Consider the following 24495-nt stretch of genomic DNA (forward strand, 5'->3'; position numbering starts at 1 on the left):
ACTGTTTCTCTTCCTTATGTCTAATTTACATGATTGTATAAATCCAAGAAATGCATCATCACTTTCCATGTGAATTATACCTTTTCATAAGGCTTATATTATTGATTTTAATTGATACATTATGAACATTTTACAAATGGGTTTCAATTCACCTAATTGAAAAATGAAAAGTAGTCAGCTTCAAATCATTACAAAATAGTCAACCAAGTCAGCTATGGTATATATTTCTATTGTCTCGTACCTAACCTAGGAAGCTCTAAGGAACCACAAGCAAAACTTAAGCTTTTTCAGTCAGTGTGCAAAATTCACTGTAGTGCCAATGCACTACCATGTCAGCAGTATCACAGACAAACTTAAAGCTTTCTTTATTGGTTAGTCTATAGAATCATCCAGTTGTCGCGTTGATAGTACCACAAGCCAATGTATAAATTTGACATGGATATTTAGTTTCATAAACACAAATTATATTGACTGTAAAGATAAGAAAGAAAGAAATGATTCATATGTGGTACCTTTGTGGTATTCTGGATTTTTTTGGTAGCGTAGGATCTTGTTGTTAATGATGACAATTCTTGGTCAAACTTGATTCAATTGTAAGCCACTGCAATGGAGAAACTTTATACAATTTGGCCAGTGTTAGGAGTGCTTTACCCAGACAGTTACAAACATCGAAACAATGAAAAAGTGGTAAGCTAAGTTGGTACTTAAAGCATGTCTTTTAAGGATTTCCTGCAGCGCAGCAGTTCTTCCATACAAACTAGCTGCCTGGTACTGCTACTAGTATAACTGTTACACCATAAATTGGCCCAACATTAGATAGGAACTGAACTGTCTCATGACATTCTAAACCCAACTCAAGAACAGTTGTATGCATTGAAAGCACATTACAGCGGCAATAGATGCTTAGTGACTGAAATGAAAACCCAGTCATGGAAGAACCTGATTTCCATGTTTAAACAATATATTCTCTTCTTGTAATGTTGCCATATCTCCAACAACAGCAACCCATGTTTCTGTGATTTTATGTACTACTCCATCTCTAATTTCCACTAAAGTGAAGGCTCGCATTGTACCACTGGAGTCTGATGTGGCAACTGAGGTTTCGTTATTCATGAAGCTTCTGTTTACAGTTCCTTGATCATCAGTTAGTATTTTAACTCTTGGAACAATGGCCCCATTCAGGTATATGGTATTGTCAGCACCAAACGCAATCATTTTTCGCAGACCTTTTCCACCGTGCAATTGTTTGTGCATGTGACCAAACACGACCAGGGGAATACAGATTTTGGTTGTCTCTTTTAAAAGGGCAATGGCTTGTGCTAGATCTGTAGTAGAAGATCCTCTGGTTAAGATGGTAGGGTGAGATATATGATGACATCATTAAATAGATGAGTAAAACAAAATGCATGCTATAGGACCATTTGTGTTCTCCACAATTTTGGGGTAATCAGGTTTATTAAGTACCAATCACAAGATGCTAAAAAAAAATAATGATATTGTTTCACAATAACAGTGGGACATTATGATTAGTTAAATAGTCCAGTTTTCCCGTAAGAAAATCACCTGTTAATGGCCTTGAAATGGTACACTATTTGGTGACTCAATAAAACTGAGAAAACCTACCCAATAGAAACCCTAAGAAAATTACCTAAATCACCATGGTCACCAGATTCAGCTTCAAAATCATTTCCACAGATGTCATTTGGTTCAGAACCAAGACCTGCAGACTCGAGTATTTCAATTGAACTTGTTTAATTTGCCTTGAACAGAACAGTTAAATCAAAAGCAACTTTGGCTGGATGATTTACCGGTGGGTCCATTATGTGCAAGAATTATAACCAAATGATCTCCTGGCACACCTGATGCGGCCTTGTATATTTTGTTGGCACTTCCATCCATGTCTTTAACTCCATATCTGAATTCCAATATGAAAAGTTGCAAAGAGGGTCAGAATCACTAAAATAACAAGAAGACTACATCATTGATGCCAAGAAAAAAAAAGGATTGAAAAAAATGTAACAATTAGGAGACAAGATGTGTGTTGTTGAATTTACTTCAAAGGAAATCAACAATGGGGTCAATATATGGAAGTTTGTTCTCTAAGTCAATGGGAAAAAGTGCTAATGAGTTGACAAAAAATAAAGAAAAAAGAATGGACAGATTGAGTAAAAAAATACTGTACTGCACCACTAACCTCTCAGACAGAAGCCCCTTACGAAATATTCGCTTGCCACCATGGGAAAATGGCCGTCCGCCAACAACACTGAGTTTCAAAATAGGAAAATCTAGACGTCGATAAGCTACATGCTCCTGACCAAGACTATTTGTTGCCAAAAGTGTTGTTATTACCAACTGAATTGCTTGAAAATTTTAACAGTTATACATGATGTTTAATGTGCTAAAGATCATAGAAAACTAACAGCAGTTATATATATTGAGTGATAGACAAATGATTGGGGTTCCCTTTGTGTAGCATGAATGCCCCTCTATACAATCTTTTCCACTTTGAATCATTACTAATACATTTTCTTTAGTTTCTTATTAAACCTATACATGCTGATGATATGCTGCCAACCTTTCTAAGATAGTGACATAACTAATTCAGTAATAGGAAGGGAGACTGTTTTAGGTGGTGGTCTTAAAGGGTATATTATACTTTACATTATTGTAATGTTAAATTTCTAACTAATTAATTAACAGAACTTGATATTTTCTCAATATTCTCATCTTGTTTCCTCTATCTTCATGTTTTGGCTTCATCATCATTATCAAAAACAATTTGTATTAGCCAGTCCTACATCCATTAACTGATATATCTCGCAAAATAAGAACATAAAATTTAGAATCCAACTTTTTCAAGATATACACAAATTGAAAGTGTACTAGTGCATAACTTCCGTCTCACAAATGTGAGAAAGAAACAGTTGAATGGAACAAAAACAAAAAATGTGAAACAACAAACAAAAGTAGGTAGAAATATCAGAACAATGTGAAAAAAAGAAACCAAAACATTGCATTCAAAGATATAAATAAGCTTACCACTCTAGCTGAAGTAGAACACGATTTTTGTTCCTGACATTTAATTAAAAATATATTTTAGATGATAGTTCCCCAAACAATTTCTCATGCAGTTAGTTTCTAAACTGAACAAAAGTCCAGAAAAGAAAGCCAATTATAAATGTACAATCGCAAGAAGTTTAAGAAGAAATGGAATTTACAAGATGGCATATTTATTGGTAACTGAAACAAATTAATATGAGAAATACAAAAAAAAACACTAAACATGGACCAAAATATTTGAACTAACCCTCCAGAAAACTCCTGAGTTCTCCAAGCATCATGATTTCCCAAGATAACTGCTTTAGGAAATTCAAGATCTCCAACACTTTTAACTCCTTCAACATTCTCATTACCAAAATCACCTATAAGAGCCCAGAAAGGAGGGAGAAAAATGAACAAATTGGGCTACATTAAAACAGCGAAAAAAAGGCCAAATGCTATCATATCTATAACAAGACCAAATTATGGGCAGTGCACCAAGGTCAGTCTGTTTCTTTTAAATAATCATGTTTCAAGTAGGTTATTAGGCGTACAAGGCGTTTAACAAAAGTAGCGTCGATATGGACTCGGTTCCCATATAGGTGACCTTGCCACCTAACCAAAAGGTTCAGAATAGGAGGAAGAAAACAGATGGTGCCAGAAAATAAACTTAACCAAGGCCACCCAGTGGGCATATAAACAACAATGGAGAAGAAAACCTGCCTGTAAATAGCACCAAGTCTGGCTGCACTTTGAAATAAAAAAAAAAAATTAGATAGGTAGAACAGACCTATATGAAAACTTATCATGAAATAGTTAATTTAAACCTTAAAGGAGAAGAAAAAATAGGCATAATGAACATCACATGTCGATTAATTCTCCAACTGGAAACAAGTGCATGTTTCCATTTGATTAGTCTGCTCATATGACAACTCTAATATATGTAGATAAAAGTTTTCCGGCAATTTTGGTGGGCAACAAATTTTGGTGGTTCATTGAGGTATAGACTATTGCACAAACAATTCTTCTGAATTGTTAAGAAAACAGAAAATTATCCTACAAAAATTATTAAAATTTCAACATTTTTATTACTGAAAGAACAATTAGTGTGAATTTCAAGTATTATTTTGAACTTAAGTAAATTATACATGCTTGGTGTTAGCCTCTTAAAACTATACCCCATGAATTTCTAAATACAATCTGTCTGAAAACAAGAAACCGCTTTCTTTTATTTTAAAATCTCAGCCTCTTTTCATATTCAGGATTGTACATATAAACACACTTGTAAAAACTTTCCAATCAACTACATTTACTTGCACCACTGTACCCTTTGTTTGTGTTCAAAAGCATTTATAAGTACCCAAATTACTACACAGTTCCTTGTAGTTACCCCACCAGTCTGTAATAGGATATTCTGGCACTTGTTAACATACATGTAATTTTTTTTTCTTAAAATCATCAACTACAACAACATATCTGATGCTCCCACTCAAGCTAGCCTAGAAATGCAATGGCATGTGTTATGTAGTAAACTCACAGATTGTAGTAAACTTCTTATTGACCAAACTCACGGAAACGACACTTAAGAGGTGACTAGCCACTAGCCAACAACAAGCTACCCGGTCGGCGACCAGATGTGTCTCCTATCCGCAAATCATTACAAAGTGCAAATAAAAGTCTCTCCATCCAGAGACAGGAAAGAGGACACAACTTGGCAATTTAACTCCTCAGGATCTACAAGATTATGTTCTCATTCTATCATGTGTCTACACAGTAAAGACATCACTTACTGAAAAATCGAAATCATGTAATAGATGTAATTATCTTATTTTCATAGAGTTCTAATAGAAATAAAATCTCTAGATTCCTCACTGTACCGGGAACATAATGTTTTGTAATTACATGTAACCATACATCCTTATCCTATATAAAGGAATTAGTGAATTATTTTTCACAATAGCATTTCACAATCAAATTATCAGTATTGATATAGGAAAGAACTAATACTGGCAATCGTAATATTAGGAATTACTGAAAACGAAACTCACACAGTTAGTAATAATCCATTTATTAGTCAAATAAAAAGTGATAAATATAATTGAAAGTAACAGAAATTACCTTCAGAAATCGGAGTGCTTTAGCGTCTTCTTCTAGATCCCAAAAATCATGCTTTACCAAGACCAGACAAATTATATTTAAAAAAAAACTAAAAAACTATATTGAAAAAAGAAATAAATGAAAATTATAAACTTCAAAAGAGAGAAACTCACGACGTCTCCAACGACGGCTATCCGGACGACGGAAGATGACATGGACGAGGTGGAGGCTGAGGTTCTGACGGAAGCGGAGAGACGAGAAGCTGAGAGAAAGTTGAGAGGCTGCACGTGGGCGAAAACGCTTAGCATTCCCTTTATTTATTTATCTTCTAACACTAGCGCGCCAATAGAATTTCTAACGAGCAAAGTCAAACTTTGACTTTAATCCCGGTTTGTAGACGTGGCAGGGCCGGGGCCCCATTTTTGACAAGATCCGCGGGACAAGTCCTCCGTGATGATCCAATACGATTGATTAAAATATAATAAATAATTAAAAATAAAAAAATATAATTTAGCGGAAGAACCAATTAAAACATGATTTAAAGGGTTTTGAATAGTGCTTCAAACCTTGTTACATTAGCAGAGTGACCAAAGATCCAATAAACACGAGCTGCATTGGAATTGGTTGATATAATCCATTATCGTGTCGTGTTTAATGATTTATTTTTGATTAGTTAATAAAATACATTAACACCATTAAAATCAAATAGGGATTTTTATGTAATCTCTCAAAAAATTAAAATATAATATGTTAAATTGAACTTGGACTAACTATCTTTGTTCCAAACTTGAAGTTAAGCCGAGATCCAACCAATTCGATAAGTTTGAACTTAAGTTCCCTTTATATTTATATAATTAAATTAATCTTGTGTTAAACACTACATAATTCAATATAATGGATTTGCGCTACTAATTACATGTAAGCATGACATAACCCGAGCAACCAAACTTTATGGGTCTTATTCCAGGATAAATATGGATATTCTTTACAATTCAATATATGACGAGGACGTCGTACAAATAATTTATTGCCTGTGATGCCAAGTAATTAGAAAGTTTCATCTACTTATGTAATATTTTGACCGAACCTGCCGGCAATTTTTAGTGCTTGGTATCTCCAGCAGATATTTTTGACTACAAATAATGAGACATCGCCGACGATCTTGTTATTTTATGAGGTATCCAATCCAAGTCTCACTTTAACCATAATTCTCCTGTAGTAACGAATGGAAGCTACAAAGGGCAAACGAGTATTTTTCACCCAAGTTTTAATTAAATCTTAAAAACATATTTATAATAGTTCAAAATCTCAAATATTCATCTATAAACTAATTTTTATTAGAGATAAGAGTAAAATAGTTATTTTACTACTGAATTTTAAAATCTTAAAAATTTATATTATTTTCTCTATTTAGTTTAAAAAACTAACAATTTTTCCCTATAATATAACTTTGAAAAACTGTAATTTTTCCCCTTAGGATTTCAATTTTTCAATTGAGCCGTTGATCCACTGGAATCTAGTGGCTCAACGGAGGTGGAGAAGTGTCTAGAAGCATTGACACTTCTCGATGATGCATCATCTTCCAAATTGACGTATTTGGATGACGATGTGCTTCTGGAAGCTTCTTCGGTGTCATTGAGCTACCAAATTTTGGTGGATCGGTGGCTCACTTAAAAAATTGAAACCCTAGGGAGAAATTGTAACTTTTCAAAGTTTTATTATGAGGGAAAATAGTTAGTTTTTTAAATTAAATAGGATAAATAATATAAATTTTTAAAGTTTTGAAATTTAGTAGTAAAATGACAATTTTTTTTTTGTCTTTAATAAAAAATTATAACAGAAGTGAGTAAGTATTTGGGGTTTTGAACTGTCATGAGTATGTTTTTAAAATTCGACTAAAACTCAGGTGGGAAATAGTTCTTTGCCCCTAGCTACAAATTCAGTCAAATCAAGGTCTAATTAGTCAATATTACAGTCTAAAATGAGATGGGTTTATAAAGCTATTTGTATGAATCTCAGACAAAGAAATATCATTTGAACAAATCTAATTTTTAATTTATAATTATTTAATCATATTATACAAATAATTAATATCTAAAAAAAAATATTATTAAATATATTAAATCAAGTAAAGATAAAGATAAATCCAATATGAGTACAGGCTAGGATTAGTTTAAGTTTGAATTGAATTTAAATACCTAATTTAAACTCGAATTTGTTTGAGCTGATGGATCCACTGCCGTGAAACTGTCTGCATTAAACAGCTGAAAGATTGAAAGCTGGCCGAGAACTAGATTGAATCTTTCGTTTGCATTTCATTGACTCTATACTGTTTTGTACTTGAAATGATCATTTCTGGATAAATTTCAACTCACAACAGTAACAGTGGTTTCTGCTTGAGGAAAACTACCCACAATTATTCAAAACCGAAAGGGTCAATTTTTATCTTTCAATTACACATCTAAATAATGACATCTGCTGAAAATTTGTGTCTTCAGATTGGAGCTTTGCCGTTCAAATTCTTTCAACAAAGTCAACACATGGAACTCATAACTACTTTCATCTGCTTTGAAATATGTTTTTGAGCTCATCAATGGCACCCAAAATAATCCTGCTGGTGTTCTTTATCATCTTCTCTTCAAAATTCCATTCGGCAAGATCACAAACTTGGGTTAAAGGTGGTTACTGGTACTCAGGCAGTGGGTTTCCGAGTTCTGATATAAATTCTGCGCTGTTTACTCACCTTTTTTGTGCCTTTTCTGATGTTAATTCCACCTCCTATGAGCTCTTCTCATCAGCTGCTGATGAGAAAGAAATCTCCAACTTCACAGATACTGTGAAACAGAACAATCCATCTGTTACTACAATTCTATCCATTGGGGGTGGAAATGCAAAATATTCAACCTTTTCTACCATGGTGAGTAATTCATCTTTCAGGAAATCTTTCATTGACTCTTCAATAAAAACAGCCAGGGTTTATGGCTTCCAGGGCCTGGATCTCTGTTGGGTTTCAGCAAACTCGAGCTCTGATATGTATAACATGGGACTTCTCTTCCAGGAGTGGCGAGCTGCTATCAAGTTAGAGGCTGAAAACTCTAGCCAGGCAGAGCTTATATTGACTGCAGCTGTTCAATTTCAGCCAGGATTAGATTCCGGAAACTTCCCCGTAAAAGAAATGGAACAGTACCTGGATTGGGCTAATGTTATGGCTTATGACTTCTACTCCCCCGCATGGTATAATTTCACTGCGGCACAGGCTGCTTTGTATGATCCGACTAGTACTGTTAACACAGACTACGGGATAAGGGCTTGGATTAGTGGAGGATTATCTTCAAATAAGATGGTTTTGAGTTTGCCTTTTTATGGTTACGCATGGACGCTCGCGAATGCTCAGGACAACGGTATTGGTGCACCGGCAACAGGGCCGGCCATTAAAGAGGGTGGAGATATGAGCTATAAGGACATCAGGGATTATGTTGGGAGATATGGGGCTAAAGTTCTGTACAATGCAACTTATGTGGTGAATTATTGCACAATTGGGAAATCCTGGATTGGCTTTGATGATGTTGATGTTGTTAAAATTAAGGTTGCTTATGCCAAGGAGAAGAAGCTACTTGGTTACACGGCCTGGGAGATCTCATACGATGATAACTGGATGCTTTCTCAGGCTGCAGGTAAGTGATCAGAACTTAGTTCACCATGAAAATTTTATGATGATTTCTATTCAAAGTATGATTATAACGAAATCAATTATTTTTAGGTGGCTTCCCCAATTGTTTATATTATCAGTAGTTCCTTAGCCGGCATATAAGCCAAAACTATAACATCATTTATTCATCCAGAATCCAGATGCATAGACAGACCCCTGAATTTTAATTGGGCTCCCTGACAAATTCCAACCTCTGTCATTGTCTAGATGACAGGTTTTTTAGATCAATTAAAGATAACAAGTTGTTAGGAACTCAACTTTTATTCTACTAAAACACAAAATTAAAACACAAAAAATATAATAAACTAAAATTATTTAATTAATCAAAATATTACAAAGATAAATCGAATATTTCGAGGAGTTCGGAGCCTCCCATATTCCGACCGTTCGAGGTGCCGAAGACCTTCCTAAATTAGCTAAGGATGATTGCCCTCAAACAAAACCCTAATATATTTTCTTCTTCCCCTTCTTTTAAAACCAAAACATATATTTATAATAAAAAGTGACCATTGGATTGAGGACAAGTGTCCCAATCCTAATATTTTCCTCCATTTCAAAACCATAGTGTCCTCAAGATGAATATTTATATAATGATTTTTTTTCTTTTTTAAATTTTTTTCTGATTTTTAAAATTTTTTGTTTTAATATATTATTATTATTTTATCTCCCTGCGCCCTCTCTTTGCTCCACCTTTTTTTTTCTTTTCCAACGCCGCACATCTTTTCTTTTTCTCTTCCTTTTTTCCAAGAAACCCACCTACTGCCTTCCCTTATATTTTCCCCAAACCATAGCTCTCCTTCTTTTTTCAACAAACCAATTGCCACTGCCCTCCACCCTTTTTTTAATTTTTTCTCTCTCTCCTTTCTCTTTTCTTCTCCTAGTCTTTTTCTCTTCTTCTTTCTTTTTTGCATTTTCTGCCTTCTGTCTTTTGTTTTTTTTTTTTTGCTTCTGTAGACGTTTAATTTTCTTCTGCTTCTTCTTTTGTTTTTGTTTTCCTCTTCTTCTCTTTTTGCACTTTCGGACTCATTTCTCTTTGTGATGATTCTTCTTCAAGTCAGCCTCTTCTGTGAACATTTTTTGGTGACTTTTCACTTTTTCTGACGAATCTTCACTTTTTCAACCATCATCTGTCTTCTCCACTGGATCGAATGCTCTAATATTATTTTGTTAAGAATCCAGCTTTTATTATACTAAAACACAAAAAACAAAATAAACTAAAATTATTTCATTAATCAAAATATTACAAAGATAAACTGAACATTTCTTCTCCCATTTTTTGTTTGTTCGAGGCGTCAGAGACCTCCCTAAATCAGCCAAGGATGGCTGCCTTCAAACAAAACCCTAATATATTTTCTTCTCCCCCCTTCTTTTAAAACCAAAATATATATTTATAATAAAAAGTGACCATTGGATTGAGGACAAGTGTCCCAATCCTAACACAAGTATATTATAATGTGTTGCATATTGGTCACTTGAATTCTAGCAGGGGTTATCTAAACTCAGGAGGTGCAGACTGGAAATGTCAATTTTATGGACCTTTCGAATACACTTAAGTAAATGAAGCAATTAGGACATTGCCCACATGTTAGTCTAGTTGAACAAAGTGGGTAGAAACTATGAATTGGAATGACCTATTATAATGCGGGTACGACTTGTGGAAATATGACAAACAACTACATGAGTTAAGTATATGGTATATAAACACTGTATTAAAATGAATATAAAAGCGTGAATCGCAAAATTAGAGTGAGCTAAGTTTACTGGCCATGGTTTCTTACCTTATTGGATTTTCCAAGTGAACACTTTCGTCCCTCAGAGTATCTATGCAATTTTGGTTTTTCTTTGCGATTCATAACATAATGTGAACTGGTTCTCATTACAAGTAAATTGGTCAATGATGCAAAGTACACAGGGCAAGGGACTCCCATAAATGATACCAGGTATAACTGTATGACTATGACAGAGTAATTACATCAGCTGTATTGATATATGAACCATTTTTTAAAACAAAAACACCAACTTTTATGCAAGATTAAACTCTTGACTTATTTAATGTAGTGGTTGTAAGACTGATTAATAGATCCAACTCAAACAAAGGTTGTTAACAAAAAAAAGTTTTACGCATTGGAAAATTATATGACAGTTAATACAGGGAATTATTTTTTCAGCTCAGGAAGGTAGCAATGATGGAAGAAATAAGCGGCGGTTATTAGCCATTGTTGTGTCTACAACTGCAGCTGCTATTCTGCTTCTGGGCTGCTTTTTGATGTATTACTTCTGGATAAGAAAGCGCAAATCAAAAGGTGATTTGTCCAGCTCCAGCTATGTCGATTATAATAGAGTGATGCATAATCATGTAATTTTCGTAGCCATGTTTGTTTATAGGGACAGTTGACTCAGCTAGTAAAGGATCAAAGTACAGAAGAAATGACCCATCTGCAGCTGGAGATTTTAACAGCAATGCTCCTAACCTGATAACTTATAATTTTCATGACATTGAGGCGGCGACAGACAGATTTTCATTTGAAAATAAGCTTGGGGAAGGAGGTTATGGTCCTGTTTACAAGGTATAGTCCATAATCCATTAGACCAAATATTCTATTGTGTTGGAAACTGCTGACCCGAATTGTGTAAGAGGTAACCTGAATTCAGAAAGGTAAATTTTCAAGATCAGTGGAAGTAGTGGAGGGATTAGGTCAATTAAATTCCTAGGACATATCTAAATACACTTAAGTAAATGTAAAGGTTAGTTACCTGTCTGTTTGTTAGTCTAGTCAAATAGAGTGAGTGGAGTGACTTAATGTAGTGCAGGCACGACTTTTTTTGAAAATGTGAAAATGAGACCAGCCAGTTTGGGGGAGGGGGTTGAGGGGGAGTGTGTTTAGGGGCTTGGCCGCCTGGACTTTTTTTTTAACTTTTTGAGTATTTTTATTAAAAGAAAAAACCACTTTACATAATTACAAAGAGTGAATCCCTGAAAATTGAATCCTGGTTTGGCCAATGTGACCAGCCATTACATGTGTCAAGTTTATATATAAAAGTTGTATTAAAGTGTATATTGTAGCGAGTGAGTGTGTGTCGAAAAATAGAGAACAAAATAATCTCTCTTCATCTTGTATTCTTCCTCATTCATAGTGAAATTCTTCCCCACCTTTGTCCCTGGTCTTTTTTCATATTGGATTTTTCTGGTAAATGTTCATATTCTTGGGTTGAGTCTTTAGGTTTTATAACATATTGCAATGTGGTATTTCTACCTGATTGTGAAACATAATTTTTTTTCTGGCCAGGGTCTACTACCCAATGGACAGGAAGTTGCAGTGAAGAAGCTTTCGAAAACATCCACTCAAGGATACGAGGAGTTCAGGAATGAAGTTATGCTTACAGCAAAACTCCAACATGTAAATCTTGTAAGACTTTTGGGATTTTGTACTGACAGAGAAGAACAAATGTTGATCTACGAGGACATGCCAAATAAAAGTCTGGACTACTACCTGTTTGGTACTGCATAGTGAAGTCTTACGTGTAATTTGTGTGCGTTAATTTTCATTTTTCTCCTTGATTGTTGACAGATGAATTTGATGCAGATCCAATTAGAAAGTGTATTTTGGATTGGAGAAAACGTGTTCAAATCATCGAGGGGATTACTCAGGGACTTTTATATCTGCAAGAATACTCAAGATTAACTATCATTCACCGAGACTTGAAAATTAGTAATGTATTATTAGATGAAGATTTGAAGCCAAAAATATCAGATTTCGGTATGGCTAGAATATTTACAAAAGATGAGCTTGAAGCAAACACCGAAAAAATTGTTGGAACATAGTAAGTGTGTGTGTGTGTACATACGTATACATTGTATGGTGGATAAAAGATTTGAGGAGAGTAAACGCAGATCAACAGATAGAATAGAAGTGACATGCGAGTGTGCATATACAAAAAAAAATATTTAAGTAAAAAGAATGAGAGAGGGGAAAAAATAGAGCATAGAGTACCACAAATATAGAGAAAATAGTCTCCCCTTCATTCATAGTGAAATTGATTGGGTTTCTCACATAAATCTTGCATTCTTGTTTCGAGTATTTTGCATTTCATTGCTGTTTGTTTTCCTTTGGTTTTCATAACAAGCTCTTGTTTTCTAATTATATATATCATGTACTCAAACTTGTATTGTCAAATGCAGTGGCTATATTCCTCCTGAATATGTTAAAAGAGGTATATACTCAATGAAATCCGATGTACACAGTTTTGGCGTTCTACTTCTACAAATAATCAGTGGAAACAGGATTTCTGTTCTATATGGCCCTGAAGAAAACTTAAGCCTGCTAGATTATGTAAGTTTCTTCTTAACAATTAGTGAGAAAAGTAGTTAACTAGTTGAAAATTTGGCATTTGAATTAAATGATAATTGGTGTTTGATAATTGATTTTAGGCATATAAGCTCTGGAAAGAAGCAAAGGGCATGGAGTTTATGGATCCATCTCTAGATGATTCAGATTCATCATGTAAATTAATAAAGTGCTTGCAAATAGCTCTGCTATGTGTCCAGGAAAATCCAAATGACAGACCATCCATGTTGGAAGTTTCCTCTATGCTTAAAAATGAGACCTCAGATATCATGAGTCCTAAGAAGCCGGCTTTCTCGAAACAAGCTGATAAAGATGGAGATACCATAGTAACATTCAATGACACAACCATTTCAGAAGTTGTGGGTAGATGATTGTGTTGAAATTGACAATCACTTCATCTACAAGGCGTTACTCTGACATCAGAGTCCTGCTGCTCGATCAGTGGGTGTGGGCTTTACTCCCTGTAAGTAGGTGAGGATGCAGGGGGCAGTGCCCCCGAACCCATAAGCTGTTTGGCTTTAACCCATCCAAAGTCATTTTAGAATTTTTCTTTGCAATATGAATCCTAGTAAGGTTTGTATTAGGGATTAAAATCTTGATATATGAACACATTATAATAATTCATTAAAAGATACACTCATTGTAACAAGAGAGGTGAGGTGATATTGGAAAAATATTGCTTCTATTTGACGAAGCTCTATTTTGGGTGAACTAGAATAAATCACCCATGCTTTCTCTAGACTGTTTGATTGTTTACTTAATGATTCCATACACTCTTGACTCTTTCATCTTTCAGCATTTCTGATGACAAATGTGTGGTATATCCTCAACTGCAGCTGCAGATTCAAGCTGGTGTACTTTTTTAACAGAAGTTGAAATGATTAGTTTTGGCCTTGGTAACAGAACAGATGAAGAGGGCAGGCTTGACTCTATTACAAAATGTGACATCAACATGTAGAGGTATGGTATCATCAATTTTTTTTTTGTTTTTGGATTGAACTTTATTTTTTAATTAAATAAAATTAAGTTAATTTTCTAATTTCTCTATTGAAAGCACTGACTAAACTAATTATTTTGTCTTCAAAACAAAACAAAATAAATAATTTAATTGTATTTTTTCGATATTTTCAATAGAAAATATTGAAAATTTTGTCAATTATATATGAAAATTTAAAAGTTTGATTTTTTCAATAAGAAAATCTAAGAGTTTGATCCTTGAATGAAATAATCACATTTTACACGTCAATCTAATACTGAAGCTGAACCATATATCAAGCCAAGACACAAGCTCTGAAATATCAAGAGCGTTTACTTGACCCACGCATTTTATGGCAACTTTCTAGGCAACCAAAATTTACGAAACCTTTGAAAGATATGAAGACTTTGGCCCCATCCGTATGACAATAGGGGTGGGGGGAGAAGAAATTTGTGGCACCTTTGAACGAACATAAAGATTTTGACCCCCAGATCTTGTTAAAACAACTCATTGATGTATGACATTTTGGTGGGGTGCGGGGAATTTATGAAACATAATGACTAAAATAAAATTTCATTTCTGTTCATAGATTGAATATTTAAGAGTAATTAACATTTCCCATTTAAGGTTAATGGTGGATTCGAGTCAAGTTGATCCTAAATGAACCGGTACTGTAGCAGGTTACTGTTTAACATAAAACCGTTATAATGTTAATTTCGGGTTGGACTGCGGTCGAACCGCTGGTTTGCGTCTGAACCGCGGTCGAACCGCTGGTTTGCGTCTGAACCGCGGTCCAACCGGTCATGGCGGTTCCCGGTTCAGAAGCTGTGTGTAAAAGCAACAGTTTTATTTCTTTCCTGCTGTACCTTGTTCCTTGCATTGCACGCAGACGCAGAAGGGTTTTGCTACAGCCGATGAACTTCTCCGACTGCACATATTAATAAACCGCCGTTGATTCATCTCTTGCCGACGACAGTTTAAAGACTCTTGCCGACGACAGTTTAAAGACACCTGCCGACGACAACGACGTTGCTGAGGGGTGGTGATTTGCAGGCTCACAAGACAACAGTTTCACGACAATACTGCAACCTTTCACGACGACTTCTCAGGCTAAGACGGTGGCTGACGACGACGAGGTACCGTTGCTGTTGACCAGTGACTTTTCAGACAACGACGGGAAGCTGGTGTGTATCCAAGGCTTTGTAAACTGTTTGAAAAACCAATGTTTTCGTTTGTTTGAATTTACTGCGTTTGTAAACAGTTGCTGTTTGAATTTACCGATTCATAAGCTATTTGAAAAACCAATGTTTTATCAATCTTTGATGAAAAGTATGCAAAATATAAAATTTACTGTGTAAAACATAAGTAATTACTAATTAAACATAGTTTTTTTAGGTTTTTATATAAAATTGTAATTCTGGTCTAACCGATCGGTCCAAACGGTCTGACCAAAACCAGTACTTAAAACAGTTTTTATCCCGGTCCGGTTTTGAAAACCTTGCTCTCTATATTTATATAATTAAATTAATCTTGAGTTAAACACTATTTAATTTAATATAATTGATTTGCACTACTAATTACATGTAAGCATGACATTATCCGAGCAACCAAACTTTATGAGTCTTATTCCAGGATAAATATGGATATTCTTTACATGTATGTATTTGTATCTGGCAATTCAATATATGTATGTATTTGTCTTGCCCGTGATGCCAAGTAATTAGTAAGTTTCATCTACTTATGTAATATTTTGACCCAAGCTGCCGGCAATTTTTAGTGCTTGGTATCTCCAGCAGATATTTTTGACTACACATAATGAGACATCACCGACGATCTGGTTATTTTATGAGGTATCCAATCCAAGTCTCACTTCAACCATAATACTCCTGTAGTAACGAATGGAAGCTACAAAGGGCAAATGAGTATTTTTCACCCAAGTTTTAATTAAATCTTAAAAACATATTTACAATAGTTCAAAATCTCAAATACTCATCTATAGATTAATTTTTATTAAAATTTTTTATTAGAGATAAAAGTAAAATTATCATTTTACTATTAAATTTTAAAATTTTAAAAATTTATATTATTTTCTCTCTTTAGTTTAAAAAACTAACAATTTTTCCTCATAATATAACTTTGAAAAACTGTAAGTTTTCCCCTTAGGATTTCAATTTTTCAATTGAGCCGTTGATCCACTGGAATCCAGTGGCTCAACGGAGGTGGAGAATTGTTCAAAAGCATTGACACTTCTCGATGATGCGTCCTATTCCAAATTGACGTATTTGGACGACGATGTGCTTATGGAAGCTTCTTCGGTGTCATTGAGCTACCGAATTTTGGTGGATCGGTGGTTGACCTAAAAAATTGAAACCCTAGGGGGAAAATTGTAGCTTTTCAAAGTTTTATTATGAGAGGAAATTGTTAGTTTTCTAAATTAAATGAGATAAATGATATAAATTTTTAAAATTTTGAAATTTAGTAGTAAAATGATAATTCTACTTTTACCTCTAATAGAAAATTTTAACAGAAATTAATTTATGAGTGAATATTTAGAGTTTTAAATTGTCATAAGTATGTTTTAAGATTTGATTAAAACTCAAGTGGGAAATAGTTCTTTGCCCATAGCGGCAAATTCAGTCAAATCAAGGTCTAATTAGTCAATATTACAGTCTAAAATGAGATGGGTTTGTAAAGTTAGTTGTACGAATCTCATACAAGAAAATATCATATGTACAAATCTAATTTTTAATTTATAATTATTTAATTATATTATATAAATAAATTTATTTGTATTTATTAATATCTAAAAGGAAAAAAATATTATTATTAAATATATTGAATCAAAGAGTTAAGATAAAGATAAATCTGACATGAGTAGAGGCTGAGATTAGTTTAAGTTTGAATTGAATTTAAAAACTTAATTTAAACGTGAATTTGTTTGAGTTAATACATAACATCACTGTAAAAATACTACAAAGATAAACAATATCATTGAAAACGAATAATATTATCAATATAATGAGTGATGTTACTCAATAATCAAACAAAATTTAAAAAAAGTGATGGATTTTAGCTAAACTAGTTTGCATCCGATTCACTTCAAAGTAAAAGAACATTTTAAATCCTCCTCTTGTTACGTCTCCAAGTGTATCTCCACCAAATGAAGTGTGAGCTTCTTAATAGTGAGCACTTATTGCTCTTGGTGGCCAGCTAAGATTCCAAAAGCATGCCTGATGGATCCACTGTCGTGAAATTGTCTGCATTAAACAGCTGAAAGATCAAAAGCTGGACAAGAACTAGATTGAATCTTTCGTTTGCATTTCCTTGACTCTATACTTTATTGTATTTGAAATGACTATTTCTGGATAAATTTCAACTCACAACAGTAACAGTGGTTTCTGCTTGAGGAAAACTACCCACAATTATCCAAAACCGAAAGGGTCAATTTTTATCTTTCAATTACACATCTAAATAATGACATCTGCTAAAAATTTTTGTCTTCAGATTGGAGCTTTGCCGTTCAAATTCTTTCAACAGAGTCAACACATGGAACTCATAACTACTTTCATCTGCTTTGAAATATGTTTTTGAGCTCATCAATGGCACCCAAAATAATCCTGCTGGTGTTCTTTGTCATCTTCTCTTCAAAATTCTATTCGGCTAGATCACAAACTTGGGTTAAAGGTGGTTACTGGTACTCAGGCAGTGGGTTTCCGAGTTCTGATATAAATTCTGCGCTGTTTACTCACCTTTTTTGTGCCTTTTCTGATGTTAATTCCACCTCCTATGAGCTCTTCTCATCAGCTGCTGATGAGAAAGAAATCTCCAACTTCACAGATACTGTGAAACAGAACAATCCATCTGTTACTACAATTCTATCCATTGGGGGTGGAAATGCAAAATATTCAACCTTTTCTACCATGGTGAGTAATTCATCTTTCAGGAAATCTTTCATTGACTCTTCAATAAAAACAGCCAGGGTTTATGGCTTCCAGGGCCTGGATCTCTGTTGGGTTTCAGCGAACTCGAGCTCTGATATGTATAACATGGGACTTCTCTTCCAGGAGTGGCGAGCTGCTATCAAGTTAGAGGCTGAAAACTCTAGCCAGGCAGAGCTTATATTGACTGCAACTGTTCAATTTCAGCCAGGAAACTTCCCCGTAAAAGAAATGGAACAGTACCTGGATTGGGCTAATGTTATGGCTTATGACTTCTACTCCCCTACACGGTATAATTTCACTGCAGCACAGGCTGCTTTGTATGATCCGACTAGTACTGTTAACACAGATTACGGGATAAGGGCTTGGATTAGTGGAGGATTATCTTCAAATAAGATGGTTTTGAGTTTGCCTTTTTATGGTTACGCATGGACGCTCGTGAATGCTCAGGACAACGGTATTGGTGCACCGGCAACAGGGCCGGCCAGAACAGAGGATGGAGGTATGAGCTATAAGGACATCAGGGATTTTGTTGGGAGAAATGGGACTAAAGTTCTGTACAATGCAACTTATGTGGTGAATTATTGCACAATTGGGACATCCTGGATTGGCTTTGATGATGTTGATGTTGTTAAAATTAAGGTTGCTTATGCCAAGGAGAAGAAGCTACTTGGTTACACGGCCTGGCAGATCTCACAAGATGATAACTGGATGCTTTCTCAGGCTGCAGGTAAGTGATCAGAACTTAGTTCACCATGAAAATTTTATGATGATTTCTATTCAAAGTATGATTATGACGAAATCAATTATTTTTAGGTGGCTTCCCCAATTGTTTATATTATCAGTAGTTCCTTAGCCGGCATATAAGCTAAAACTATAACATCATTTATTCATCCAGAATCCAGATGCATAGACAAACCCCTGAATTTTAATTGGGCTCCCTGACAAATTCCAACCTTTGTCATTGTCTAGATGACAGGTTTTTTAGATCAATTAAAGATAACAAGTTGTTAGGAACCCAACTTTTATTCTACTAAAACACAAAAAACTTAATAAACTAAAATTATTTCATTAATCAAAATATTATAAAAATAAACCGAATATTTTAAAGAGTTCGGGGCCTCCCATTTTCCAGCTATTCGAGGCTCCATAGTCTTCTCTAAATCAGCCAAGGATGGCTGCTCTCAAACAAAACCTTAATGTTAGGATTGAGACACTTGTCCTTAATCCAAAATTAAAATTGTCCTCAATCCAAAATTAAAACACAAAAAACATAATAAACTAAAATTATTTCATTAATCAAAATATTACAAAGATAAATCGAACATTTTCAGGAGTTTGGGGCCTCTCATTTTTCAGCCGTTCGAGGCGTCGGAGACCTCCCTAAATAAGCCAAGGATGATTGCTCTCCAACAAAACCCTAATATATTTTCTTCTCCCCTCTTCTTTTAAAACCAAAACATATATTTATAATAAAAAGTGACCATTAGATTGAGGACAAGTATCCCAATCCTAACATTTCTCTCTCTTTCAAAATCATCTTGTCCTTAAGATGGATATTTATATAATGATTTTTTTCTGATTTTTTTAATTTTTGTTTTAATTTATTATTATTATTATTTTTTTGTCTCCCTACGCCCTCTCTCTATTGTTGCTTCTCCACCTTTTTTTTTTCTTTTCCAATGCTCCACATCTTTTCTTTTTCTCTTCCCTCTTCCCAAGAACCCACCTATTGCCTTCCCATCTATTTTCTCCAAATCACAGCTCTCCTCCTTTTTCCAACAAACCAACCGCCACTGCCCTCTGCCCTTTTTTTTTAATTTTTTCTCTCTCTCCTTTCTCTTTTCTTCTCCTCGTCTTTTTTTCTTCTTCTTTCTTTTTTGTGTTTTTTGCCTTTTGTCTTCTGTTTTTTTTTTCGCTTCCGCCGGCGTTTAATTTTCTTCTCCTTCTTCTTCTTCTATTTTCGTTTTCCTCTTCTTCTCTTTTTGCACTTTCGGACTCATTTCTCCCTGTGATGATTCTTTTTCAAGTTAGCCTCTTCAGTGAACATTTTTTGGTGACTTTTCACTTTTTCGGATGAATCTTCACTTTTTCAACCATCATCTGTCTTCCCCATTGGATCAAATACTCTGATACCATTTTGTTAGGAACCCAACTCTTATTTTACTAAAACACAAAAAAACATAATAAACTAAAATTATTTCATTAATAAAAATATTACAAAGATAAGTTGAACATTTCGAGGAGTTCGGGGCCTCCCATTTTTCGGTCATTCAAGGCGTCTAAGACCTTCCTAAATCAGCCAAGGATGGCTTCTCTCAAACAAAACCCTAATATATTTTCTTCTCCCCCCTTATTTTAAAGTCAAAACATATATTTATAATAAAAAGTGACCATTGGATTGAAGACAAGTGTCCCAATCCTAACACAAGTCTATTATAATGTGTTGTATATTGGTCACTTGAATTCTAGCAGGGGTTATCTAAACTCAGGAGGTGCAGACTAGAAATGTCAATTTTATGGACCTTTCGAATACACTTAAGTAAATGAAGCACTTAGTACATTGCCCACATGTTAGTCTAGTTGAACATAGTGGATAGAAACTATGAATTGGAATGACCTATTATAATGCGGGTAAGACTTGTGGAAATATGACAAACAAGTACATGAGTTAAGTATATGGTATATAAACACTGTATTAAAATGAATATAAAAGCGTGCATCGCAAAATTAGAGTGAGCTATGTTTACTGGCCATGGTTTCTTACCTTATTGGATTTTCCAAGTGAACACTTTCGTCCCTCAGAGTATTTATGAAATTTTGGTTTTTCTTTGCGATTCATGACATAATGTGAACTGGTTCTCATTACAATTAAATTGGTCAATGATGCAAAGTACACAGGGCAAGGGACTCCCATAAATGATACCAGGTATAACTGTATGACTATGACAGAGTAATTACATCAGCTGTATTGATATATGAACCATTTGTTAAAACAAAAACACCAACTTTTATGCAAGATTAAACTCTTGACTTATTTAATGTAGTGGTTGTAAAACTGATTACTAGATCCAACTCAAACAAAGGTTGTTAACAAAAACAAGTTTTACGCATTGGAAAATTATATGACAGTTAATACAGGGAATTATTTTTTCAGCTCAGGAAGGTAGCGATGATGGAAGAAATACGCGGCGGTTATTAGCCATTGTTGTGTCTACAACTGCAGCTGCTATTCTGCTTCTGGGCTGCTTTTTGATGTATTACTTCTGGATAAGAAAGCGCAAATCAAAAGGTGATTTGTCCAGCTCCAGCTATGTCGATTATAATAGAGTGATGCATAATCATGTAATTTTCGTAGCCATGTTTGTTTTATAGGGACAGTTGACTCAGCTAGTAAAGGATCAAAGTACAGAAGAAATGACCCATCTGCAGCTGGAGATTTTAACAGCAATGCTCCCAACCTGATAACTTATAATTTTCATGACATTGAGGCGGCGACAGACAGATTTTCATTTGAAAATAAGCTTGGGCAAGGAGGTTATGGTCCTGTTTACAAGGTATAGTCCATAATCCATTAGACCAAATATTCTATTGTGTTGGAAACTGCTGACCCGAATTGTGTAAGAGGTAACCTGAATTCAGAAAGGTAAATTTTCAAGATCAGTGGAAGTAGTGGAGGGATTAGGTCAATTAAATTCCTAGGACATATCTAAATACACTTAAGTAAATGTAAAGGTTAGTTACCTGTCTGTTTGTTAGTCTAGTCAAATAGAGTGAGTGGAGTGACTTAATGTAGTGCAGGCACGACTTTTTTTGAAAATGTGAAAATGAGACCAGCCAGTTTGGGGGAGGGGGTTGAGGGGGAGTGTGTTTAGGGACTTGGCCTCCTGGACTTTTTTTTTAACTTTTTGAGTATTTTTATTAAAAGAAAAAACCACTTTACATAATTACAAAGAGTGAATCCCTGAAAATTGAATCCTGGTTTGGCCAATGTGACCAGCCATTACATGTGTCAAGTTTATATTAGCTAGAATTTATATATAAAAGTTGTATTAAAGTGTATATTGTAGCGAGTGAGTGTGTGTCGAAAAATAGAGAACAAAATAATCTCTCTTCATCTTGTATTCTTCCTCATTCATAGTGAAATTCTTCCCCACCTTTGTCCCTGGTCTTTTTTCATATTGGATTTTTCTGGTAAATGTTCATATTCTTGGGTTGAGTCTTTAGGTTTTATAACATATTGCAATGTGTATTTCTACCTGATTGTGAAACATAATTTTTTTTTGGCCAGGGTCTACTACCCAATGGACAGGAAGTTGCAGTGAAGAAGCTTTCGAAAACATCCACTCAAGGATATGAGGAGTTCAGGACTGAAGTTATGCTTACAGCAAAACTCCAACATGTAAATCTTGTAAGACTTTTGGGATTTTGTACTGACAGAGAAGAACAAATGTTGATCTACGAGTACATGCCAAATAAAAGTCTGGACTACTACCTGTTTGGTACTGTATAGTGAAGTCTTACCTGTAATTTGTGTGCATAAATTTTCATTTTTCTCCTTGATTGTTGACAGCTGAATTTGATGCAGATCCGATTAAAAAGTATATTTTGGATTGGAGAAAACGTGTTCAAATCATCGAGGGGATTACTCAGGGACTTTTATATCTACAAGAATACTCAAGATTGACTATCATTCACCGAGACTTGAAAATAAGTAATGTATTGTTAGATAAAGATTTGAAGCCGAAAATATCAGATTTCGGTATGGCTAGAATATTTGCAAAAGATGAGCTTGAAGCAAACACCGAAAAAATTGTTGGAACATAGTAAGTGTGTGTGTGTGTGTACATATGTATATGTTGTATGGTGGATAAAAGATTTGAGCAGAGCAAATGCAGATCAACAGATAGAATCGAAGTGACATGCGAGTGTGCAAATACAAAAAAAATATTTTAGTAAAAAGAATGAGAGAGGGAAAAAAATAGAGTATAGAGTACCACAAATATAAATAAAATAGTCTCCCCTTCATTCATAGTGATATTGATTGGGTTTTTCACATAAATCTTGTATTCTTGTTTCGAGTATTTTACATTTCATTGCTGTTTGTTTTCCTTTGGTTTTCATAACAAGCTTTTGTTTTCTAATTATATATATCATGTACTCAAACTTGAATTGTCAAATGCAGTGGCTATATTCCTCCTGAATATGTTAAAAGAGGCATATACTCAATGAAATCCGATGTATACAGTTTTGGGGTTCTGCTTCTACAAATAATCAGTGGAAACAGGATTTCTGTTCTATATGGCCCTGAAGAAAACTTAAGCCTGCTAGATTATGTAAGTTTCTTCTTAACAATTAGTGAGAAAAGTAGTTAACTAGTTGAAAATTTTGATTTGAATTAAATGATAATTGGTGTTTGATAATTGATTTTAGGCATATAAGCTCAGGAAAGAAGCAAAGGGCATGGAGTTTATGGATCCATCTCTAGATGATTCAGATTCATCATGTAAATTAACAAAGTGCTTGCAAATAGCTCTGCTATGTGTCCAGGAAAATCCAAATGACAGACCATCCATGTTGGAAGTTTCCTCTATGCTTAAAAATGAGACCTCAGATATCATGAGTCCTAAGAAGCCGGCTTTCTCGAAACTGGCCGATAAAGATGGAGATACCATAGTAACATTCAATGACACAACCATTTCAGAAGTTGTAGGTAGATGATTGTGTTGAAATTGACAATCACTTCATCTACAAGGTGTTACTCTGACATTTTCAGGGTTCTGCTGCCCGATTAGTGGGTGTGGGCTTTACTCCCCTGTAAGTAGGTGGGGGTGCCGGGGGCAGTGTTCCCGAACCCATAAGCTGTTTGGCTTTAACCCATCCAAAGTCATTTTAGAATTTTTTTTTGCAATATGAATCCTTGTAAGGTTTGTATTAGGGATTAGAATCTTGATATATGAACACATTATAATAATTCATTAAACGATACACTCATTGTAACAAGAGAGGTGAGGTGATATTGGAAAATTATTGCTTCTATTTGACGAAGCTCTATTTTGGGTGAACTAGAATAAATCACCCATGCTTTCTCTAGACTGTTTGATTGTTTACTTAATGATTCCATACACTCTTGACTCTTTCATCTTTCAGCATTTCTGATGACAAATGTGTGGTATATCCTCAACTGCAGCTGCAGATTCAAGCTGGTGTACTTTTTTACCAGAAGTTGAAATGATTAGTTTTGGCCTTGGTAACAGAACAGATGAAGAGGGCAGGCTTGACTCTATTACAAAATGTGACATCAACATGTAGAGGTATGGTATCATCATTTTTTTTTTTTGGATTGAACTTTATTTTTTAATTAAATAAAATTAAGTTAATTTTCTAATT

At 34.5% G+C, this 24495-nt stretch overlaps 2 protein-coding genes across 2 annotated transcripts; one reads left to right on the forward strand and one right to left on the reverse strand.

Annotated features, from left to right (window-relative positions):
- Window positions 1–586: 586 nt before the first annotated feature.
- On the reverse strand, window positions 587–5470 carry LOC123200920. Its single transcript, XM_044616304.1, has 9 exons — window positions 5310–5470; window positions 5158–5208; window positions 3763–3784; window positions 3308–3422; window positions 3040–3072; window positions 2195–2320; window positions 1809–1915; window positions 1649–1720; window positions 587–1325 (listed from the first exon to the last, which is right to left on the reverse strand). The coding sequence occupies exons 1-9, from the start codon at window positions 5442–5444 to the stop codon at window positions 928–930; spliced, it is 1059 nt and encodes a 352-aa protein (XP_044472239.1). The 5' UTR covers window positions 5445–5470; the 3' UTR covers window positions 587–927.
- A 2037-nt stretch (window positions 5471–7507) lies between these two features.
- Window positions 7508–24098, forward strand: LOC123200285. Its single transcript, XM_044615424.1, has 15 exons — window positions 7508–8810; window positions 11014–11148; window positions 11231–11412; window positions 12133–12343; window positions 12430–12667; window positions 13026–13176; window positions 13275–13554; window positions 17753–18090; window positions 18232–18835; window positions 21263–21397; window positions 21481–21662; window positions 22397–22607; window positions 22694–22931; window positions 23291–23441; window positions 23539–24098. Exons 1-15 carry the CDS (start codon window positions 7712–7714, stop codon window positions 23824–23826), a joined length of 4443 nt encoding a protein of 1480 aa, XP_044471359.1. The 5' UTR covers window positions 7508–7711; the 3' UTR covers window positions 23827–24098.
- The last annotated feature ends 397 nt before the right edge of the window (window positions 24099–24495 follow it).

This window comes from Mangifera indica, chromosome 17 (genome assembly GCF_011075055.1).
Source record: "Mangifera indica cultivar Alphonso chromosome 17, CATAS_Mindica_2.1, whole genome shotgun sequence".
Lineage (NCBI taxonomy): Eukaryota > Viridiplantae > Streptophyta > Magnoliopsida > Sapindales > Anacardiaceae > Mangifera > Mangifera indica.

Coding starts and splice junctions, on each gene's coding strand:
- LOC123200285 (XM_044615424.1), top strand. CDS start 7,712: ATGTTTTTGAGCTCATCAATGGCACCCAAAATAATCCTGCTGGTGTTC. Junction 12,344..12,429: donor TCTGGACTACTACCTGTTTG/GTACTGCATAGT, acceptor AATTTGATGCAG/ATCCAATTAGAAAGTGTATT. Junction 18,836..21,262: donor GATGCTTTCTCAGGCTGCAG/GTAAGTGATCAG, acceptor TTATTTTTTCAG/CTCAGGAAGGTAGCGATGAT.
- LOC123200920 (XM_044616304.1), bottom strand. CDS start 5,444: ATGCTAAGCGTTTTCGCCCACGTGCAGCCTCTCAACTTTCTCTCAGCT. Junction 3,785..5,157: donor AAGCACTCCGATTTCTGAAG/GTAATTTCTGTT, acceptor TTCAAAGTGCAG/CCAGACTTGGTGCTATTTAC. Junction 1,916..2,194: donor AAGGGGCTTCTGTCTGAGAG/GTTAGTGGTGCA, acceptor ATTGGAATTCAG/ATATGGAGTTAAAGACATGG.